Source organism: Vombatus ursinus, unplaced genomic scaffold (assembly GCF_900497805.2).
Source record: "Vombatus ursinus unplaced genomic scaffold, bare-nosed wombat genome assembly UNPS02000021.1, whole genome shotgun sequence".
Taxonomy (NCBI): domain Eukaryota; kingdom Metazoa; phylum Chordata; class Mammalia; order Diprotodontia; family Vombatidae; genus Vombatus; species Vombatus ursinus.
In genome coordinates, this window is record NW_020939799.1 from 83,091 (window position 1) to 104,641 (window position 21,551).

General features: G+C 58.0%; 2 protein-coding genes across 4 annotated transcripts in view; both read left to right on the top strand.

The window, feature by feature from the left end:
• PPP1R13L (protein phosphatase 1 regulatory subunit 13 like) overlaps positions 1 to 6,796 on the top strand; it is a 14,886-nt gene extending 8,090 nt beyond the window's left edge. For both annotated transcript variants that reach the window (XM_027848710.1, XM_027848074.1), the window contains exons 4-13: positions 175 to 685; positions 864 to 965; positions 1,050 to 1,147; positions 1,364 to 1,793; positions 2,317 to 2,807; positions 4,623 to 4,754; positions 4,858 to 4,991; positions 5,267 to 5,433; positions 5,754 to 5,953; positions 6,257 to 6,796. In XM_027848710.1, coding sequence (XP_027704511.1) covers positions 175 to 685; positions 864 to 965; positions 1,050 to 1,147; positions 1,364 to 1,793; positions 2,317 to 2,807; positions 4,623 to 4,754; positions 4,858 to 4,991; positions 5,267 to 5,433; positions 5,754 to 5,953; positions 6,257 to 6,295 — 2,304 coding nt within the window. In that variant the 3' untranslated portion in view covers positions 6,296 to 6,796. The remainder of the gene's footprint in view (positions 1 to 174; positions 686 to 863; positions 966 to 1,049; positions 1,148 to 1,363; positions 1,794 to 2,316; positions 2,808 to 4,622; positions 4,755 to 4,857; positions 4,992 to 5,266; positions 5,434 to 5,753; positions 5,954 to 6,256) is intronic.
• A 1,932-nt stretch (positions 6,797 to 8,728) lies between these two features.
• Positions 8,729 to 21,266, top strand: ERCC2 (ERCC excision repair 2, TFIIH core complex helicase subunit). 2 transcript variants are annotated; one of them, XM_027849683.1, is made up of 23 exons: positions 8,729 to 8,772; positions 10,197 to 10,296; positions 10,714 to 10,791; positions 10,912 to 10,974; positions 11,211 to 11,324; positions 12,135 to 12,251; positions 12,339 to 12,455; positions 12,759 to 12,882; positions 12,966 to 13,062; positions 13,761 to 13,894; positions 14,293 to 14,461; positions 14,830 to 14,948; positions 15,807 to 15,876; positions 15,958 to 16,027; positions 17,451 to 17,552; positions 17,803 to 17,866; positions 18,197 to 18,318; positions 18,450 to 18,542; positions 18,731 to 18,803; positions 19,061 to 19,131; positions 20,055 to 20,198; positions 20,284 to 20,427; positions 21,090 to 21,266. In XM_027849683.1, exons 1-23 carry the CDS (start codon positions 8,768 to 8,770, stop codon positions 21,180 to 21,182), a joined length of 2,283 nt encoding a protein of 760 aa, XP_027705484.1. In that variant the 5' UTR covers positions 8,729 to 8,767; the 3' UTR covers positions 21,183 to 21,266. The 2 variants fall into 2 exon arrangements, with proteins under 2 accessions (XP_027705484.1, XP_027706150.1); XM_027850349.1 differs by lacking the exon at positions 8,729 to 8,772 and adding an exon at positions 8,948 to 9,053.
• The last annotated feature ends 285 nt before the right edge of the window (positions 21,267 to 21,551 follow it).

Genomic DNA, 21,551 nt, shown 5'->3' on the forward strand with positions numbered 1-21,551 from the left:
TGGGCCCTTGGGTCCCTTCCCCCTCAGCCCCTGGGTCCCTTCCCCCTCAGCCCCTGGGTCCCTTCCCCCTGAGCTCCTGGGTCCCTTCTCCCTGAGCCCCTGGGTCCCTTCCCCCTGAGCCCTCTCCTACTCCCTCCCACTGACTGGGCATCTCTCCTCCTGCCTTCTTTCCAGCTGACCAGATACAGTTCCAGTCCCACTCCTGACCATTTTAGCCGTACCTCTTCACCCCGGAAGGTGGCAGACAGTGGGGATGCCACCTATACCCGCTCAGAGAACTCCCCTGCCTTGCTCCCATACAGTCCCCTGTCACCCAAAGGGCGTCCATCCTCTCCCCGCACTCCTGTCTATCTGTCTTCAGAGTCATACTCATCGCTGGAACGGGCCCCCTCCCCACGGCCCAAAACTATGACCTATGAGGCTGTGGTTGGCTCACTGGGCCGGGCCCCATCCCCTAGGCCTGGCTCCGGCCCCCTCCGCCCTACAGGTCCCCCCCCACAATATGACTTCCTAGTGGGTGGACGGGCTGGCTCTCCCCGGGGTGATGGCCCTCAGGCTTTCTTCCCTGACCACCGAGGACCTTCGCCCCGTCTGGGCCTGCCTGCCAATTATGAGGGCTCTGCCCTCTTTGGGAGTCCACCCCCAGGTGCTGGGGGCAGTGCCTTTGCGCCGCTTCGGGCACAAGGTAAGAGAGTGGAGGAAGCAGATGGAGGTATATACAATTGGGAGGGGGCTGTGGATGTGGGTGCAGGTGCCTTGGAACAGTTATGGCCCCAGAGAAGTGGGAGATGGGGGGTAGATCCCTGCAGAAGAAGGGACAGAACCTTGTGGGACATGGATTAAACTCTCCCTGCCTCCCATAGATGACCTGACACTCCGCCGGCGTCCCCCTAAGAGCTGGAATGAGTCAGACTTGGATGTGGCCTATGAGAAGAAGTCATCATCCCAGCCCTCCAGCTATGATCGTGAGCTGGCCTGGGGAGGGGTCGGTGGAGGTGCAGCCCGCCCCCGTCCCGTTCAGTTCCTAACCCTCATTCCTCCTCCCTCAGGCCTGGATGTTTTTGGGGGCCTTCGCCCATCCTCCCCATCCTTGCAGCTGTTACCCTGGCGGGAGAGCAGTTTGGACGGCCTGGGTGGTCCCGGAAAGGTGAGGGGCTGAGTCTGGGTGGCAGGGTTTCTAGGCCAACGCTTCCTATACACAAAGAACACAGGACCAAGCACACTGGAGCTAGAAGGGTCTGTAGGGATCTTGAGGTTCCAAGCTCATCATTGTACAAATGAGGAAACTGAGGCCCAGAGAGGAGAATTGGGCGTGAGCAGTGGAACATCATCACCTTGTTTCTGCCCCCCTCCGCCCTTCCAGGATGGCCTCACCAGTTCCACTCTACCCCGGAATTACAAAGTCTCTCCGTTGGCCAGTGACCGGAGGACAGAGGCTTCGGGGTATCGTCGCTCCTTGGGCCCAGGGGTCCCTGGCACCCTTCCTCGAAGCTGGCAGCCGGCCAGTCGCATCGCCATGCCACCAACCAGCCCCCAGGCTCGGGGATCCCCCCGGCAGCGCCCTATCCCCCTCTCCATGATATTCAAGTTGCAAAATGCCTTCTGGGAGTACGGGGCGGCCAAGGCAGGGCCTCCGGGCTCACCCATCGTCACACGGGCTCCCCTACCCAAGTTGAGTCCCCAGGTCCCAGGCCAAGGCCCAGCCCCTCTGAGCCCGGTTCCAGCCCCACAGAGCCCAGCCCAACCTCCAGCCACTCAGCTCGTACCACCTGCTCGACCTACAGGAGGCGAAGGTGAGTACAGAATTGGGCTCCTCAGAGGGTGGGGAGGGAAGGATATTGAACCAGCCTCATATTCCAGGTTAAAGTCCTGGCTGGAGGAAATCATCATCTCTGTCAGGTGTCTGAGCCAGAGTTACCTTCTGCCCCCTCTTTCATGGGAAATGAAATTGTGCCTCATTTCCCCCTCCCTTTGTGCCACCCTCATCATCCTCAGGAAGGTTTTCTGTGTTCTCTGGGGTCCCCATTTCTCAAGCTTCAAATTCAGGAGTGCCTTCCAGAGCAGAGGAGGTGGGGTTGGCATCGAGGGGTCTCTGGTTAGGGCACAGACTCCAAGATTTCAGGGCAGGTTGGTCTCAGCATTAGGACAGGGGACAGGGGGAAGGACAGAAGAGACTAGTGAAATGGCAGGCCTGTGGGTTGTTAGCTTTATAAAGTCAGGATTGTTGAATGTTCGACCTGGGAATGAACCGGGGAATGGGGGATTTTGAGGAGGGAGTCCCTATGTCATGCTTGGTGGCTTCTTTCCTCTTGCTAGGTCCCCCCAAGTCCCCTGAAGAACCAGAGCCAGAACCAGAGCTAGAGGGGCTGCTAGCCCCAACGCTGGAGGTTGTGGAGACCGAGGAAGGGGCTGTGCCTCGGCCCCTGAGCCCCACGCGGCTACAACCCGCGCTACCCCCGGAAGCCCAGACGGTGCCCGAGCTGGAGGAAGTGGCCCGGGTGCTGGCAGAAATACCACGGCCCCTGAAGCGCCGAGGCTCGATGGAGCAGAGCCCTGGCCCAGCCCTGCCCCCCACGCACAAGAAGCAGTACCAGCAAATCATCAACCGCCTCTTCCATCGGCATGGGGGCAGTGGTGGTGGCGGCGGTGGCCCTCCCCGTGAAGGTGGCACTGGACCTGCTGGGCCTGAGCCTGAGCTGCCCCCCATCACTGAGGGCTCTGATGCACGGGCAGGGCCCCCTGCCCCAGCCCCCCCAGCTCCTACCCTAGCCCCCAGCCTGTCTGACCCACTGCCACCCCAGAGCACAGTGAGTAATGCGGGTTCTCTGCCTCCCTTCCTTCCTCCTTCTCCCAGATCAATCTCTGCCCTCAGGGCTCTCCTTCTAATCGAGCCATAGTCTTACAACCGTCATGGAACCAAAAACCATGGAATCTTAGAGCCAGCACAGAATACAAGAACCATAGAACCATAGGATTTCCGTAGCACCTAGAACCAGACTCTTAGAACCACAAAACACACTTAGAATCATGATAGGATTTTAGAACTCCCATGGAATCTAGAACCACAGATGTCTAAATCCAGTAGATTCTTAGAACCATAATAGAATTTTAAAAGAATGCTAGAATCCATAACCATAGGCTCTTAGAGCCTTCAAGATGCTTAGCATCATCATTGAATCTTAGTGCTACCAAAACAGCAGAATGGAGAACCAATGAATCGTAAAGCCGTCATAGACTCTCAGAACTACCATAGAACCTTAGCATTACCATAGTGTCTAGAACCACAGAATCTTAAATCGTGGATTCTGAAAGCTAACCTGTTCTTAGAATAATAACAGAATATTAGAGCTAACACAGAGTCGAAAATCACAGAATTGCAGAGCTATCAAAGATACTTTTTAGACTCATCACAGAATCTAGAACCACAGACTCTCAGATCCAATAGATTCTTAGAACCATAATGGCATTTTAGAAGGATAATAGATTCTAGAACCATATGGTCTTCGAGGTAGCATAGAATACAAGAACTATAAAACCATAGCACTTCCATGGTGCCTCGAACTGAAGAATCTCAGAGCCATGAGACGCTCTCAGAGTCTTGATAGAATCTCAGAACTGTCATAGAATCTAGAACCACAGAGCCCCAAATCCAGTAACTTGTTAGAATGAGAATAGAAAGCTGATAGAATCTAGAATCATACAATCTTAAAGCCATCAAAGATTCTTAGAATCATCATAGAATCTTAGCGCTGCTATAGCATCTGGACCATTAGAATCTAGAACCAGTGAATATTAGAACTGTCATGGACTCAGAACTATCATGGTGTCTAGAACTTAGAACATAAAATCTTAGAACATAGTGTCTAGAACCATATAATCCTGAACAATAGATTCTTCAAGCCAACATAGACTTTTAGAACCCTCATAGAATCTTAGAATTACATCATCTTAGAATTATCCTGAAATGTTGGAATCAGGGTAGACTTTGGGAACCATAATAGAACCTTAGACACATCTGAGACTTTTGGAAACATAGGATCTTGATACTGTATAATCTTAGTACCATCATTGAATCTAGGAGTCATGGAATCTTGAAATCATCATAGAATTTTGATACCCTACCTCTTTACAACCATGGATTCTTGAAATCATCCAAGGCTCCCAGGACTAGCCTAGAATCTTGGAATCCTAGAACTTTGCACCATTATACAATTGGAGGATATTGCAACCATTATTGAACCTTAGAACTATGGCCTCCTTAGGTTCTTAGGTTCTCAGAGGGAGGAGGGCCCTAAGAAATGGCCTGGTTATCTTCTCCCTCTCATTTTACAGGTAGGGAAACTCTGTCCCAGAGAGGGGAAAGTCACACAGTGAGTGAGTCAAGGGGCAGAACTAGGGTTAAAATCCAGGCCTTTATGTCCAGGCCACTATACTCCCGCTCCTAACTGCTAGATAGGCCTTCTCCAATACTTTTTGTCCTCCTGTTGAGGCTCTGCCTATTCTGTATCTGTCCGTTGTCCTCTCTAGCCTCTGAAGGGGGTGAGGGAGGGGATTTGTCCCAGAGGACAGAGAAGAGGGGGCAGCCAGCTCCTTTTTGATGCGACCTTCTTCTCCCACCCTAGGAAATGCGCTCAGTGCTTCGGAAGGGGGGGTCCCCCCGCAAGGCCCGCCGGGCCCGCCTTAACCCCCTGGTATTACTGCTGGACGCGGCACTCACCGGGGAGCTGGATGTAGTGCAGCAGGCGGTGAAGGAGGTGAGAGGAAGGGGGCTGGAAGGGAGGAGAAAGTGGCTGCTCTGCCCCCTTCCTCTTCTCCTCAAGGCTGACTAGACTCTGTGTCTCCCACCTTACCCTCCAGATAAATGACCCCAGCCAGCCCAATGAGGAGGGCATCACGGCTCTGCACAACGCCATCTGTGGTGCTAACTATGCCATTGTGGACTTCCTCATTGGTACTGGTGCCAATGTTAACTCCCCGGACAGCCATGGCTGGTGAGACAGGGTAGGAGGGTTGGTCAAGGGATCTCTGAGCCCCAGCTCCATTCACTTCGCTCTCTTCCTCACCACTCCTAGGGGACCACAGAGCTCTGAGGGGATTTGCCCTGGCCCCCAATCCATTGGGATGGGTTTTATATAAGAGCCAGTGCAGGACGACATGGTGGCCAGCCCTCAGCTGGTGGGCTCAGGGGTGCTGGGGAAGTGATTTTTGTTCTCGATGGCGCTTGGGTCGTACTCATTAGCACGGTCACCTCTCTGTCTCGCCCTAGGACACCCTTACACTGTGCGGCCTCTTGCAATGACACAGCCATCTGCATGGCCCTGGTGCAGCATGGGGCTGCCATCTTTGCCACAACCCTGAGTGACGGGGCCATGGCCATTGAGAAGTGTGATCCTTACCGGGAGGGCTATGCAGACTGTGCCACCTACCTGGCAGGTGAGGCGTGGGAGATGACCAGGGCGAGGGGCAGGGGCAGTTGGGGTGGAACAGGGCCAGGGGATCACGCTAACACCCACGTGCGTTAGCCCACGTCCTCGGCGTGGACCGATGTCGGCGAGTAAATAGGCAGTTATTAAGGTCAGGTTATGTGCCAGACCCTGGTGCAGTGAGAAGAGTGCTGGATTTGGAACTGGGTTTAAATCCTGGCCCCAACACTGAATGTTTGTGTGACTCTGGGTCTCAGCTTCCTTCTCTGTAAAGTGATGGGGAAGATTGCTGAGGTTCCTTCCAGGCCCGACTCTGGCCTTGTGTCTCAGAGGCCGAGCAGAGCATGGGCCATTTGTATGGAGGGGCAGTCTATGCACTCTGGGACTACAGTGCCGAGTTTGGGGACGAGCTGTCCTTCCGTGAGGGTGAACCCGTGACTGTCCTGCGTCGGGATGGCCCCGAGGAGACTGACTGGTGGTGGGCAGCCCTGCGGGGCCAGGAAGGATATGTGCCCAGAAACTACTTTGGGGTGAGCACCCAACTGGGGGGTGTCAGGTGACCTGAGTGGTTCCATTACATTGGGAGGGGGGGATGAGTGGTTCCACTGGGGGGGTTCATTATTGGGTGGAGGAATGGGGGGCTCCATTACACTGGGGAGGTAGCCAAGGGAGGTTCTGGGGGGAGGAGAAAAGGGGAGCTGCCCCTTGCAGTGGTCATTATGCAGGCCGGGGTAGAGAATGGGAAGTTCCATTACAATCTGGCAAGTGGGATAAGGAGGCACCAACCCAGACTCCCACCCACCCCAGACTCACAGTGGCCTTTGTCTTCCCAGCTGTTCCCCAGAGTGAAACCTCAGCGTGGCAAGGTGTAGGACCCCAGACCAAGTGCCAGGAGGAGCCAATGCCAACATGAGGAACTAGGGGGAATTTCTCCCCATCGCTCCTGCCAATAGCCCTGGGGACGGGGGGATGAGCTTGGATCCTGCCTTTGAGAGGGGAAGGGGCACCCTGAATTCAGTCCCCATTATTACTACCCCTCTCAGCCTCCAGCCACATGTCCAGAGCACTAACACCAGAATGGAGTGGACAGGGCTGAGCCAGATCAATCAGCTCTATCCCCCCCAAAAAAACCAACCCCAGCCAGCCCCCCATGATCCCAGAAGATATAAGGTTCCCTCAGCCAATGCACACAGCACCAGTCTCAAATGAACTCTGACCCATGCTGTCCTCTGCTCTCCTTCCCACCAGCAGCCTTGGGGGTTGGGGGCGTAGTAACCTCCCCCCTTCTCCCCCCAGACCAAGTGCCTCAAGTCTTGTCTGGTCTCTGTTTGTAATTAAATAGGAAAAATAAAAATCCTTTCTAATTAAAGGTACTTTGTGCAGCTGTCTTTCAGCCCTGGTTACTACTGACCATCTCCCATGATCTCCCAGACTAGCCCCTCCAGAAATCCCTCCCACTGGCCCACCCAGATCTTTCTCCATCCATCCCAGCAGAGAGAATGCCCAAAGGAAAGGGGGCTGGGAGTGGGTAGTGAAGGATTTCTCAGTTGCCAGAGGAGATGTGTAGCAAAGAGCTGGAAGGAGCCAGGGCTGGCAGGCTCCTCCTGGGACCAGGGAAAGGGAAGCCCAGAGATGACTTTCCTCAAATCCGGCCAAGCAGCATTTACTACATGCTTCCTCTGTGCCTGCAAACACCAGTCCCTGCTCTGAGGAGCTCACGGTTCAGTGGGAGAGACAAGCGGCAACATCTAGGAGTGTCCCCCTGGCCGGCAGGGCAGAGCCGCGGCTCAAAGCTGGCTGGCTGTGTTGTGAAGGGAGACTTCACCAGGCTCCTGATATGCTCTGCCTGAAGTTCCTTCCTCGCTCTGGCCTTTTATGCGCTAAGGTTACTCTGAGCCTGAAAAGTTTGTGTTCTAATGTCCTTAACTAGAGCCGGAAGAAGCCATCTGGTCTGACTCCTACAGATGAGAAAACTGAGACCCATAGAGGTTAAGTGGCTTGCCCCAAATCACACATGTGAGATCAGAAGTAGTGATTGTAACCCAGGCCCCAAGCTCCACAGCTACCGTTCTTTGCACTGTGCTGGCCTCGGAGTCAGGAGGACCTGGGGTCAAGTCTCAGCTCTGACACAGGCTTGTTCTGCCCTGTTCCTCCTCAGAAATTCCTTTCTTGGGAACAGCTAGGGGGCGCAGTGGATAGAGCACCAGCTCTAGAGTCAGGAGGACCTGAGTTCAAATCCGACCTCAGACACATAACACTCACTAGCTGTGTGACCCTGGGCAAGTCACTTAACCCCAATTGCCCTCACCAAAAGAAAAAAAAAAGAAATTCCTTTCCTGCCCTAGAGAAACTTCTATCCTGGGGGAGCCTTTTCCTTTCATCTTTTCCCACTCTTTCCTCCAGTTCTGGACCATGAACAAGGATCAAATGAGTTCTGCCATTGTTCACGGATGGGATGTGTCAATCTACTCCCCACTTACCATCCTAGTGCCTTTCTGGGCCAAAGTGTCCCTCTCAGGGCACCACTCCTCTTTGGAGGTTGACTTCTCCATTAGAATGTAAGTATTTTGAGGACAGGGACTGTCTTTGCTTCTTGTATTTGTATCCCCAGCACTTGGCACATAGTAAGTATCTAATAAATGCAATTTCATCGACTGATTGATTTTTACTACAAATTGCAGAGAAGGTACCTGCACTGTATTAATTGAGGAAGGTCGCTGGGAACTTCTGAAGCTAATGAACTCACAGATCCAGTCCATATCCCTAATGTGCTTGACATTTCTGACATTCCCTGTTCTCAGGCTCCTCCGAGCCCTGACATCCCCTGTTCTGAGGGCCCTCCCAGCTCCGACATCCCCTGTTCTGAGGGCCCTCCCAGCTCTGACATCCCCTGTTCTGAGGGCCCTCCCAGCTCTGACATTCCCTGTTCTAATGGCTCTCCTAACTCTTCACATTCCAGGTTCTGACATTCTCTGTTCTAAGGTTTCTCCCCACCCCCACCCCAGCTGACATTCCAGGATCCTTTAAGGTCTAAGACTCTATTACAAGAATGAATGGCGATCGATTCACTCGGCCTTCTCCATTCCCGACGCGCCTGCGCTGCAGTCAGGGAGCGATTAAGGATGACTGCCGTCACTCCAAACTAGTCCCTTCTCACCTCCCTAACCCACCCTCGTGCGCACGCGCGCTCTTTGCTCCTTCCCGGTTAGAGCCCCGCCTGCACAGAGTGCGCCGTGCGCTTAGCCAATGAGAAGAGAGAGCCCCCGAAGGTTCCTGGGCTTAGTTCCTCTCTGCATATTCATGAGGGGGCGGGGCCTCACCTTAGGGACGCTGTGGATCCCGCCATGAAGTAGGACAGGGAGCCGCGCGTGGGGGTTCAGTGGAGGGTGCTAGCGGTGGGGGGATGGGGGGATGAGAAGCGGGGCGGGTGGGGGGGTGGGGGGATGAGAAGCGGGGCGGGTGGGGGGCGCCTGGGCAGGGCAGCCCGGGGGCGCGGAGGGTAGGCAGGGGGCTGGACCTGCAGTCAGAAAGAACTGGGTTCGAATGGGTCCTCAGAAATGTAGGAGCCGGCTGATCCTGAGGGAGTCATTCGCCTGTGTTGGCCTCAGTTTCCTCATCCGCAAAATGGGGGTATTGGTCTCTAGGGGCTCTGCGGCTTCTTCCAGCTGGAGATCCGGGGGGCGGGGGTGGAGAGTCGCCGGCATAAACTCGAGTGGGACGGCTGGGGCACTGGAGGCGTAACTGCAGGCAGTCAGTGAGCATTTATGCAGCGCCTACTGTGTGCCGGGCACCGTGCTAGGCGCTGGGGATACAAAGACAGGCCCCGCCCTCGAGGAGTGCCCTGTAATGGGGGAAACCCAAGCAGGCCAATGTGTGCACAGCCCCTCTAGACGGGGTCAGTGATTGCTGGGGGCGGGGGGGGGGGGCTTTCTATAGGAGTGCAGGGCTGGTTGGGACCTGGAGGACGCCGGGGAGGAGGGAGGGCACCCCAGCCAGCCGACCCGGTCCTTCTCTGGGTCTCAGTTTCCCCGTTTGTAACCCGGGGTCTGTAACCTTGCTTTTCTAAAGGTGGGAGGGGGGCTGGGGCAGGAGGGCACTGAATGCGGAGCAGAGCACCTTGGGCCTACTCCTGGAGGCCTCTGGGAGTCAGTGGAGTTTACTGGGGTGGGGGGGGCGATAGGGCCAGACTGAGCTTTGGGGAAATCCCTTTGGTGGCCAAATGAAGATGCAGGGAGTGGGGGGAGATCCAGCGCGGCAGACCCCCCCCCCCCCAGCAGTCCAGGTGGGGGGCAGTGTGGCAGCAGAGATACAGCAAAGGTCACATTGAGGCGCTGGTGACCCTTTAGACATGCCCGGGGTCCAGGGGGACCCCTAAGCTGGGAGCCTGAGTTGGGGGCCTGGCGGTGCCCTCTATAGCAATGGGGTGCAGGGGGAAGACGGGGTGTCCAGTCCGATGTGTTGGGTTTAAGAGTCCGCCAGCCCCCCGGCTCATGGTGTGTGAAAAGCAGTGGGAGGTGCCAGCCTGGAGTGTGAGCAGGGTAGTGTAGACTTCTACAGAGAAACTTGTACAGAGAGGAGAAGAGGGCCCAGGACAGCACGGGGACCCCAGGGTCAGAGGGCGTGATCTGGAGGAGGAGCAGTCAGAGAGGCAGGAGGACAGCCGGGAGAGGGGATGTCCAGAAAGCCTACACAGGAGGGGGGAGGACCCGCAGAGGGGCCAGACCAGGGGTCCCTCCCAGGGCCCGGGTCATTGATGCACCTTCCCTCCCCTAGGCTGAATGTCGATGGGCTCCTGGTCCACTTTCCCTATGACTACATCTACCCCGAACAGTTCTCCTACATGCTGGAGCTCAAGCGGACCCTGGATGCCAAGGTACCGGCCCCCTGCAGAGCCCAGCTCCTAAGCCTTCATGCGTTTAAGCACATTGCTCTGAGGAGGGGTCAGCAGGCTCCCTCAGCCTGCCGGGGTGGTCCAGGCACAGCGAGAGTAAGGACCCCTGGGCTCGAAGCTGTCTGAGGGCAGCCACTGGGCACAGTGACGAGAGTCAGGAAGACCCGAGTTCAAAGCCAGCCTCAGACACTGGCAGTGTGGCTGGGCAAGTCACTTAGCCAGCCTCAGTATACATAGCAGGTGCTTAATAAATGCATTTTTCCTCCTAAGGGCCTTTCTAGCTGTAACTTTCTGTGTTCTGAGGTTTTGATTCTTCAACTTGTAATATTTCATCGTGCTCAGATTCAAACACTGTGTTTGTAAGATGATCATGTTTCTTGGGGGGGTGGGCACACACAGGGTCATGGGGTCCTCGAGATGCCCTCGGGAACTGGCAAGACCATCTCCCTCCTGGCCTTGATCGTGGCATACCAGCGGGTGAGGCAGTACTTGGGTCTGAGGTGGGGGAAAAACTGGGGGTGGAGGTGGGAATTGGGGTGGCGGGTCTGAGCTGGAGAGTGGGCTGATCCCTTCCCCTGCTCCCCGATTTGTGAGCAGGTTCACCCCCTGGAAGTAACCAAGCTCATCTACTGCTCAAGGACTGTCCCTGAGATTGAGAAGGTTGGTCTCTGGTGAAGTCAGGGGCCTCTTTGGTCTGGGCCACCAGTAAGCCATTCCCATGACTGTTTGCAGTTTCCTGGGCCCGGGGAGTGGGGATGATTTGGTGCAGCCCATCTCTGCTGCTGGGAGGCAGGCCGGGCCCCTGGGCTGGGCAGTGGAGACAGAGAAGACCCAGTCTTGGCTGAGAAAGGGGGCCTTCAACCGCTCTCTCCTCCTCTCCTCCTTCCCTGAGCCAGGTGATTGAGGAGCTCAGGAAGCTGATGGACTCCTATGAGAAGCAGGAGGGAGAGAAGGTGCCATTCCTGGGCCTGGCCTTGAGCTCCCGGAAGAATCTGTGTATTCACCCGGAGGTGAGGGACTCTGAGCCTCGGGGTGGGAAGGGGAGGAGGGGCCAAAGGGTGGGGATTCCACTTCCACTGGGGCACTTTGTGGTCTTGGGCAAGTTGGCTTCCCCACACTGGGCCTCAGTTACCCCATCTGTAAAATCAAGAGAACAGGACTAGACAATTTCTCAGGACTCCTCTAAGTCTGATTTGTCTTCTGAGGTTCTGTTCAACTGGAGCATTCCTTGTTCTAAGGACCCTCCCTCTTCTAAGGGCCCTTCCACTCTGACATTCCCTGTTCTAGGGCCCCTCCCAGCTTTGTAATTTCCCTGTTCTAAGGGCCTTCCCAGCCCTGACATCCCCTGTTCTAAGGCCTCCCCTAACTCTCACATCCCATTTTCAAAGGGCCCTCCCAGCTCTGAAATTTCTCTGTTCTAAGGGCCTTCCCAGACCTGACGTCCCCTGTTCTAAGGGCCCTCCCAGCCCTAACATTCCCTGTTCTAAGGGCCCTCCCAGCTCTGACATTCTGTGTTCTAGGATAACTCCCAGCCCTAGCTTCCTCTGTTCTAAGGGGCTTCCCAGTTCTTATATTCTAAGGTCTAAGAGCCCTTTCTTCTCTCTCTTTCTCTTCTTCCCTTTGTCTCTGTCCTCATCCTGGAAGTCCAGGAAGGTCCCTGAGTAGGAGAGGGATGACGTTCTGAGTCAGAATGTAGGAATGTGGATCTGGAGACCAGGCTTCCTAGGGGTGTGGTGGAACAAACAAAGGGCCTTCAATTCTAGAAGTGGGATGAGCCCCGAGCCGAGCCCTGGGGGCTCTCTCCCTGGGTCCTTTTGCAGGTGATCCCCTTGCGGTTTGGAAAGGATGTGGACGGGAAGTGTCACAGCCTGACGGCCTCTTACGTGCGGGCCCAGCATGAGCAGGACGCCAGCACCCCTCACTGCCGCTTCTATGAGGTGCCTGGGGCCAGAGGGTGGGGGCGGCCTCCATTGCGGGGGGGAATGTCCAGCCCTGTGCTCACGGAGGCCTTTCCCTGCCCCCAGGAGTTTGATGCCCAAGGCCGCCAAGTGCCCATCCCCTGGGGCATCTACAATCTGGACGACCTGAAGGCCTTTGGACGACAGAAAGGCTGGTGCCCATACTTCCTTGCCCGATACTCAGTAAGGATGTATGTGTGTGTGTGTGCTTGAATGTCAGGTAGGAGGGAACCTAGTACATGAAATGTCAGATGGAGGAGGTCTTACAGTGTGGAATGTTAGAGGTGGAAGGAGCCTTAGAACACAGAACGTCAGTGCTGGGGATGCCAGAGGTGGGAGGGGCCTCAGAACATAGAACGTCAGTGCTGGGGATGCCAGAGGTGGGAGGGGCCTCAGAACATAGAACGTCAGTGCTGGGGATGCCAGAGGTGTGAGGGGCCCTGCACCCATCGGCTCTCCCCCGCATTCCTCCTTCCTCTCCCCCAGATTCTTCATGCCAACGTGATCGTCTACAGCTACCACTACCTTCTGGACCCCAAGATCGCCGACCTTGTTTCCAAAGAGCTGGCCCGAAAGGCCGTCGTGGTCTTTGACGAGGCCCACAACATCGGTGAGCGGGACGGCCGGGGACGCCCCCTCCCACCCTGAGCCCCTGCGGGATGGTGACACCCGCTGTGCCCCTTTGTCCCTCAGACAACGTGTGCATCGACTCTATGAGTGTGAATCTGACCCGCCGGACCCTGGACCGCTGTCAGACCAACCTGGAGACGCTGCAGCGCACGGTTCACAAGTAAGGAGGGGCCCGCGGCAGCTCTCGGTGACCCTGCCTCGACACCCCCTGACTGACCCTGAGCCCCAGCCCAAGGCCATCGTAGGCCCCGGGGCTCACCTCCTCCTGGCTCTGGCTCTGGCCAGGCACTGCGTGTCCCACAGTCCTGGCCTGGCGGCTGAGATCCGAGGGTCCCCTTTCTTCATGGAATGGAGGTTGTCAAAGCGGTGGGAAGAGCCTTTGGAGTCAGAGGCCCTGGGTTCAAGTCTCACCTCAGCTCTTTACTGACTCGATGACCTTAACAAATCCCTTAACCTCTATGGGCCTCAGTTTCCTCCTCTGTAAAACGAAGGGGTCACATTAGAGGTGGGAGAGGTCCCAGAACCCGGAGTGTCAGAGGGGGGAGGGGCTTTAGAGGTCATCAGCCTTCACCCTTCCGTTTTACTGAGGACGTACTGAGGGACCGACGGGAATTGGGGTGCCAACAGAGGAGAATTGGGGCTTCGAGAGAGAAATAGGGGGAACAAGAGAGGGAAATCGGAGTGCCGAGATAGTGGCACTGGGGTACCCAGAGGGGAAAGCACTTGTCTGAGGTCTGGCTGGAGAATTCCCTGAGACAGCAGGAAGCTCACCCCAAACTGCTGGGTCCAAGGGCAGGGACCAGGCATCAGATCTTCGCCCCAGCCCCCCAATTCCCATGGGCTCCTCCTTCCCCCCAGGATCAAGGAGACAGATGAAAAACGTCTGCGGGAGGAGTACCGCCGCCTGGTGGAGGGGCTTCGAGAGGCCAGCTTAGCCCGCGAGACTGACGCCCATCTGGCCAACCCAGTCCTTCCTGATGAAGTGTTGCAGGGTGAGGAGGGGTCCCGGGCTCCCTGCTGTCCCCGTCCTGGAACCGGCCAAGATGCAGAGAGGCGGGGCAGGGGGCGGGAGGGAGGCCCGGCTTCCTCCCCTCGTGCATTGTGGGATGTTCCCTGGGCCTCGGTTTCCCTCTCTGCCAGATGAGGTGGTTGACCTAGATGTCTCTAATGTCCTTTGGGCTCTGAGCCCCCCAGAGGGGGCAGTGATGAATCCGCCCGTGGTCTAGCTACAGGTCCCCAGGTGGACCTCGGTCCCCCGTGTAAAGGGGGGTTGGGTCCGCAAGGTCCATCCGGCCCTCCAGCCGCGGTCAGGAGCTGGCCTGACCTGGGTCTGGGGCCCTTAGTGGTGGGGACGCGCTGTCTCACATCTCTCTCTCGCCCCCACCTGCAGAGGCAGTGCCCGGCTCCATCCGAACGGCGGAGCATTTCCTGGGCTTCCTTCGGCGCCTGCTGGAGTACGTAAAGTGGCGCCTGCGGTCGCAGCATGTGGTCCAGGAGAGCCCGCCAGCCTTCCTGGGGGGCCTGGCCCATCGTGTCTGCATCCAGCGCAAGCCCTTGCGGTGAGCCCTGGCCCCCTTGCCGTCCCCCCAGCCCCTTGGGTCTCCTTGTAGAGGCACCCAGACCCCCTTCCCTGGTCATTTCCCTTCTCTGGGTGTCAGTTTCTTCCTCTGAAATGAGGGAGTTGTGCTGGCTGGCCTCCGACCAGTGGCCCTGGGGTCCAGGTTTCCCTCCCTCTGGCCCTCTGCCTACTCGTCACCTCCACCTTCAGGCCAGTTTCACTCTCCTGACCCCGATGGACACCCCCTGCCTCTCTGAGCCTGGCCTTTCCCTCTCCTGCCTCCCCGCAAGAATGACACGTCTGATGTGGCCCGGGCCCAGGCCCAGGCCTGAGCTTCCCCTGCCCTCGCCTCCCTCCTTCGCCCCTTAGGTTCTGTGCCGAGCGGCTGAGGTCCCTGCTGCACACGCTCGAGATCGCGGATCTGGCTGACTTCTCCCCCCTCACCCTCCTCTCCAACTTTGCCACGCTGGTCAGCACCTACTCCCGAGGTGAGCCCCCCCCCCCCGCCGGCTCTGGCCTTCCCCTCTTCCTTTCTCGGGGGCCTCAGTTTTCCTCCTACAGAATGGGGCTAGCCTTGATTGTCTCCCAGTGCCTTCCCAGCTCTGACATTTTGGGGGTCCTGGTGTGCCTCTGTCACACTTGTAGTCGGGGTGCTTAGCAGCCTGGTTGTTTTGAATCAGCAGGAGGGCAGCAGAGATTAGGGGAGGAGGTTGACACGTCCCCCTCCCCCAGGCCGACTCTTGCTTGGCCATCCCCTCCCCCCCCACACCACCAGGACATGGCTGCACATGGCCCATCTGTTCTCACTAATCCCTGGAGATTAACCCCAGGGAATCGGGGCAGGGCCTTGACAGCGAGGAGGGAGGGAGGGAGAGATGGAGAAATGGAGGGAGGGAGGGATGGATGGAGGGAGGGATGGATGGAGGGAGAGATGGAGAAATGGAGGGAGGGATGGATGGAGGGATGGGTGGAGGGAGGAATGGATGGAGGGAGGGATGGATGGAGGGAGGGAGGGAGGGATAGAGGGAGAGATGGAGGGAGGGATAGAGGGAGGGAGGGATGGAGGGAGGAATAGAGGGAGAGATGGAGAGATGGGAGGGATAGATGGATGGAAGGAGGGATGGGTGGATGGAGGGAGGGAGACATGGAGGGAAGGAGGGATAGATAGATAGATGGAGGGAGGGAGGGAGACACGGAGGGATGGAGGGACAGGTGAGTGCTGCCTTGTGCCGGGGGGTGGGTTGGCCTCCCAGCCCCCCTCTGCTCCCCCTCAGCTGGGTCCACGTCGATTTGGGGGTGGGAAGGGCCCCGGGCACACTGTGCCTCACCCTCCCTGTCTGGCCCAGGCTTTACCATCATCATTGAGCCCTTTGATGAGAGGACCCCAACCATCTCCAACCCGGTCCTGCATTTCAGGTGAGGCCCCTCGCTCCCCCTCCCCTCTCCCCTGACCTCTGGACGGCCACCCTGACCTTTCTCTCCCCAATCCCTCGCCAGCTGCATGGACGCCTCCCTGGCCATCAAGCCGGTGTTTGAGCGCTTTCAGTCTGTGATCATCACCTCAGGGGTAAGACCCCCCCGGCGCCCGCCCCTCTCAGCCTCCTCGTCTCCTCATGTTCTCCCGCCACCCCCACGTCCCTGTGAGAGCGTCAGGACCCTTCTGGGCCTCAGTTTCCTCATCTATAAAATGGGGTTGATAAGAGCACCATGTTACCAGGTGGTTATGAAGGTCAAAGGAGATAACAGACTCTGCCAATTGGAAAGTGCCACATAAGCGCCAAGCTCATTAGTGTTCTTGTTCTTCCTGACTGGGCCCCTCCCTCTGTTCTGTGCTTGGCTGCTCAGTCCCCTAGTCCTATAGCTCTGCCTCAGTTTACCCTGTCTGAGCTTCCATGTCTGACTCTGCTGTTCTGTCCTCTGCTCACCCCACAGTGGCTCCCCAGTGCTCTCAAGTCCTTCCTTTGGGCCTTACTCTTCTGTTCTTCCCTGGGACCTCCAAGGCTCTTTTCTGTAGTCCCTGTAGGTCCCTGCAGCCCCCAGTTCTGCCCTGTTTCTTGCTGACCTCTCTCAGCCGTCCCCATTACACAAGCCTCTGAGACCCCTGAGCCCCCATGAGTCTCTAAGTCAGTGTCCTGTCCTGCCTAGGCCTTTCCTGACATCCCCTTGTTACCCCTAAGACCTGTGAGGGGGTGTCACCTTGGTCAAGTCAGGTAAACGAGCGTTTATTGAGGGGGCCCACAATGTTCCAGGCACTGTGCCAAGCTCTGGGGATACCAGTCTGTCCCTGCCTCCCCAGGAGCCCCCCTCTGGTCCTCAGTTTCACCACAGGCTCCCAAACACTCTGCCCTGGCCCCTGACTCTGTTCCCTGCTGCCTTGTCTCTCCCTGTGCCCGTGTCTCTGTCCCACAAGCCCAGTGCCCCCAAGCTTGTTCCCTAGACAGTTCTCCCCACTGCTGAATGTGCCCCACACCCCAGGGCCTCTGGGAGGAAATAGTCCTGCCCGGCCCGTCTGCCTGTCCCTGCAGTCCAGGAGTTCTGCAGCAGCCCCCTGCCCCAGGCTGTCCTGCAGAGGCCAGTGACGTGTGTGAAGGGCAGTCCCTGCTCCCTGTCCCCTCTGGGCTCAAACCTTCCAGTCTGAGCGCAACCGGCCCCCTCCTGCCTCGGGATCCAGCCCGGCCCATTTGCAGTGGTCATCCCCCACGCCTGCAACACCCTCACTCCCTCCCATCACATCTGCAGATATCCAGACTGGGCTGTAGCCCCACGGTGTCTCTGCCGGAGGCGTTCATTCAGATTCCTGTGGCCCCAGGCTCTCCCTGTCTCCCTTCCACAGGGGCCCAGACCCCTGCCCCCCCAGTGTTCTGTCACTGTCTTCCTTAGTGGTCTCCTGGGTCTGTTTGCTTCCGCAGTCCCTTGGCCTCCCCAGACCCCCAAGGCCCCTCCACCTGTGCGTCTCTGAGCCTCTGCTCCTCTGTCTCCTCTCAACCCAGACTCTGTCCCCTTTGGATATCTACCCCAAAATATTGGACTTCCACCCCGTGACCATGGCAACCTTCACCATGACCCTGGCCCGGGTCTGCCTCTGCCCCATGGTGAGTGTGGGGGTCGGGAGGTCTTTGAGGGTCCCCCCACCCCGGGTCTGTTCTCTTTGGGGAAGATGGGGAGACGCGGCTTCCTCCTCCTTCCGTCTACTTCCAGCCTAGGCTCACGCAAGCCCAGCCCTGACCCAGAGGGAGCCCTGCCTGCCCACTGGTCAGAGGGCTGGTCTCGGAGGCAGAGAGACCCATCCCAGCTGGCCTCCGTCTACAGTCCCATAACGCTTCCCTCTCTCGGTCTTTCCAGATCATTGGCCGAGGCAATGACCAGGTGGCCATCAGCTCCAAGTTCGAGACCCGAGAGGATATCGGTGAGTCGCCATTGAGAGGCCTGGGGATGGGGGTGGGGAACTCACTGGATGTCTTAGGCAGGGGCTGGGAGCAGCCCCAGCTCTGACCCTCACTGGGGCTGATGCTTTGGGTGGCTGCCAGACTAAGAGAGGGTCTGGCCTCCAGGGGTTTGGGGGCTGGGGCAGGGGCTCCCCGGCTCTCTGGGTGGGAGGGGGGCCGGGCAGGCCCCTTGGGATAGGAGAGAGACCGTCACTGAGCCCCGGGGTCAGGAGAGGGCTGTCCGCAGGGCCAGGGGGTGGCGAGAGGGAAGAGGGCTGTTTCTGACTGGGGTGGGGGCTGGCTCTCCACAGCTGTAATCCGGAATTATGGGAACTTGCTCCTGGAGATGTCCGCCGTGGTCCCCGACGGTATTGTCGCCTTTTTTACCAGCTACCAGTACATGGAGAGCACCGTGGCTGCCTGGTATGAGCAGGTGAGCCCCCGACCTTGGCCTTGGAGTCCTCGGGGGCATTGATCCTTCCTCCTTCCCCAAGTCCCAGCTTCCCCGGCTCTTAGGCCTCGAGCCCCCAGCTCTTCCCCCCACTGTCCCCTCCCAATGCCCAGGGCATTCTGGAGAACATTCAGCGGAACAAGCTTCTGTTCATTGAGACCCAGGACGGAGCAGAGACGAGCGTGGCCTTGGAGAAGTACCAGGAGGTAAGAGATGCCGGGCCGTGCCCTGGCTCTGGGCAGCAGGGAGGGGGTGACCTTGGATAAGGCACTTCTCCCAGAACCTCGGTCTGTAAGAGGAGGGGGTTGGCCACTTGAAAGCCAGTAGCCGGGGATCGTGGTCACCCCATCTCCCATAGCTGCTGGGGGGAGTCTGACGCCTCCGTCCCCTGCAGGCGTGTGAGAACGGCCGAGGGGCCATCCTGCTGTCCGTGGCCAGGGGCAAGGTGTCGGAGGGCATTGACTTTGGTGAGTGTCCTCTCTCCCCAGCCCCTGGGGTCAGGGCGGGGCCTGGGAACTAGGAATGGTGTGCCCCACCCACCCCACTCTCCTTGGGCACAGACAGGACCTGGGAGAGCTGCATACAAGTGTCTCCTTCTCTGCTCTGCCCGAGTCATCCCGTTTGACTGGGCAAGGCTGGGCCCAGGGCCCAGTTTCTCTACCTCACCCCACCCTCCACCCACAAATACTCTTCTCTCCCTTGGCCCGTCACCACCCCCCCGCAGTCCACCACTATGGCCGGGCCGTCATCATGTTTGGTGTCCCCTATGTCTACACCCAAAGCCGAATTCTCAAGGTGAGTAGGAAGCTGGAGGGAGGGGAAGGAATTTGAATCTTAAACCACAGAATGTCTGAGCACATGGCAGAGATCGAGTGTTAGGAGGGCCCTTAGAACATGGAATGTCAGAGCTGGGAGGGCCTAGAACATGGAAGGTCAGAGCTGGAAGAGCCCTTAGAATGTGGAAGGTCAGAACTGGGAGGGCCCTTAGAATATAGAAGGTCAGAGCTGGGAGAGGACCCAGAACATGGAAGGTCAGAGCTGGGAGAGCCCTTAGAACATGGAAGGTCAGAGCTGGGAGGGCCCTTAGAACATGGAAGGTCAGAGCCGGGAGAGCCCTTAGAACATGGAAGTTCAGAGCTGGGAGAGGACCTAGAACATGGAAGGTCAGAGCTGGGAGAACCCTTAGAACATGGAAGGTCGGAGCTGGAAGAGCCTTTACAACGTGGAAGGTCAGAGCTGGGAGAGGACCCTGAATGTGGAAGGTCAGAGCTGGGAGAGGACCCAGAACATGGAAGGTCAGAGCTGGGAGAGCCCTTAGAACGTGGAAGGTCAGAGCTGGGAGAGCCCTTAGAACATGGAAGGTCGGAGCTGGAAGAGCCTTTACAACGTGGAAAGTCAGAGCTGGGAGGGCCCTTAGAACAGGGAACGTTTGAGACCTCAGAACATAAAACCTCAGAGTGGAGAGAGTCTTTAGAGACCATCTGGGTCAACCCTCTTATTTCACAGGTGGGGACACTGAGGCCCTAAGGGGGGGAGGGGACTTGTCCAGAGTCCTGGGCTGAGCCCCTGGACCCAGGCCTCCTGATTCTGAGGCCACGGTCCGGTTCAGCTGAGGCCAGGGGGCGTGGGGCCCAGGCCTGCGAGGTGGTCATTTGCGGGAGGTGCCCTGCCATGGGGGTAGTTCCTGACCAGGCAGCCCCTGCCTCCCCCCCCCGCAGGCCCGCCTGGAGTTCCTCCGTGATCAGTTCCAGATCCGAGAGAACGACTTCCTGACCTTCGATGCCATGCGACACGCGGCCCAGTGTGTGGGCCGCGCCATCCGGGGCAAGACCGACTATGGGCTCATGATCTTTGCTGACAAGGTGGGTCGAGCTGGGTGGGGGTCGGGGTCCCTGGGGTGCCCCCTGCCAGGCGGGCCGGGAGCCTGAGCCCCCTCCTCACCCTCAGCGCTTCGCCCGGGCTGACAAGCGCGGGAAGCTGCCTCGCTGGATTCAGGAGCACCTGACGGACGCCAACCTCAACCTGACGGTGGACGAGGGCGTCCAGGTGGCCAAGTACTTCCTGAGGCAGATGGCCCAGCCCTTCCACCGGGTGAGCCGCCCCGATTCTCCCCCCAGCACCCCACCCCCAGCCTGGGAGCCTTCGCTCCTCTCCTCCCTCACCTCCTCCAGGGAGTCCCTGGTGATTACTCTTTTCTCCCCCCCCCCCCCCCGAAGCTCTTCCTTCCTTCCTTCTGACTAAATTCCCCCCGAGGTCACCAGGGGCCACGGGGGCTCTCTCGTCCCGGTCAGGGGGAGGTGGACGCAGAGAGCCTCAGGAAAGCCCAGGCCCCCCGACTCCTGGGCAGACCGCAGCCTCAGCACTTGCCCTGTCCTGAGTCTGTCTCTTTCCAGGCCCAGACTGGGCCCGGGCAGTCCCCAGGCAGCCGCCCTCATCTCTGCCTCCTCCAGGGCCCCTGCTTTTCCACCTTTATTCTCGGTCCCCGTGGCGCCGGGCCGGTGGCCGGGGGCTCAAGCTCTGGGGTGACAAGCGTGAGGGAGGCCCCGCTTTTCTGCCGGGGCGTAGGAGTGTTCTGGGCCCATTCTAGAAGGCAGCAGCTGGCCGTGCTGTACAGATGGGTAAACTGAGGCCCAGAGAGGGGCCGTTCCACGGATGATCCGAGGGAACCTAGGTCTCCGGGGTGCTGCATCACCCATGGGAGTCCTGACAGACGCCCCCTCTGTCTGACCTCGCCCCTCAAATCTGCTCCCCAGGAGGACCAGCTGGGACTATCTTTGCTGAGCCTGGAGCAGCTCCAGTCTGAGGACACTCTCCACCGGATAGAGCAGATAGCCCAGCAGCTGTGAAGGGGCCGGCCCCAGACATGGGGCAGTGGGGACAGCCTTGGGGCAGGGATAATAAAGTTTTGGGGTTTTTTTAAAGGCTTGCCTCTCTTTTCTGGGAGGGACTATCTGCCTGGACCCCTGGGTGTGGAGGAATGAGGAAGACCTGAATTTGAATGCAGCCCTGGAGACTTAACTAGCTGTGTGACCCTGGGCAAGTCCCTTCTCTTGGCCTCATTTTCTTCATCTGTAAAATGGGGATAATAATAGCAACCCCCCCCCCCAATCAAAATGAGATTCTCTTTGTCAAGTGCTTTGCATACCATAAAGCCTTACGGAAGGCTGCTATTGTTAGAACCTCAGAAGAAGGAATGTGACCTTTCTACGGGTCAG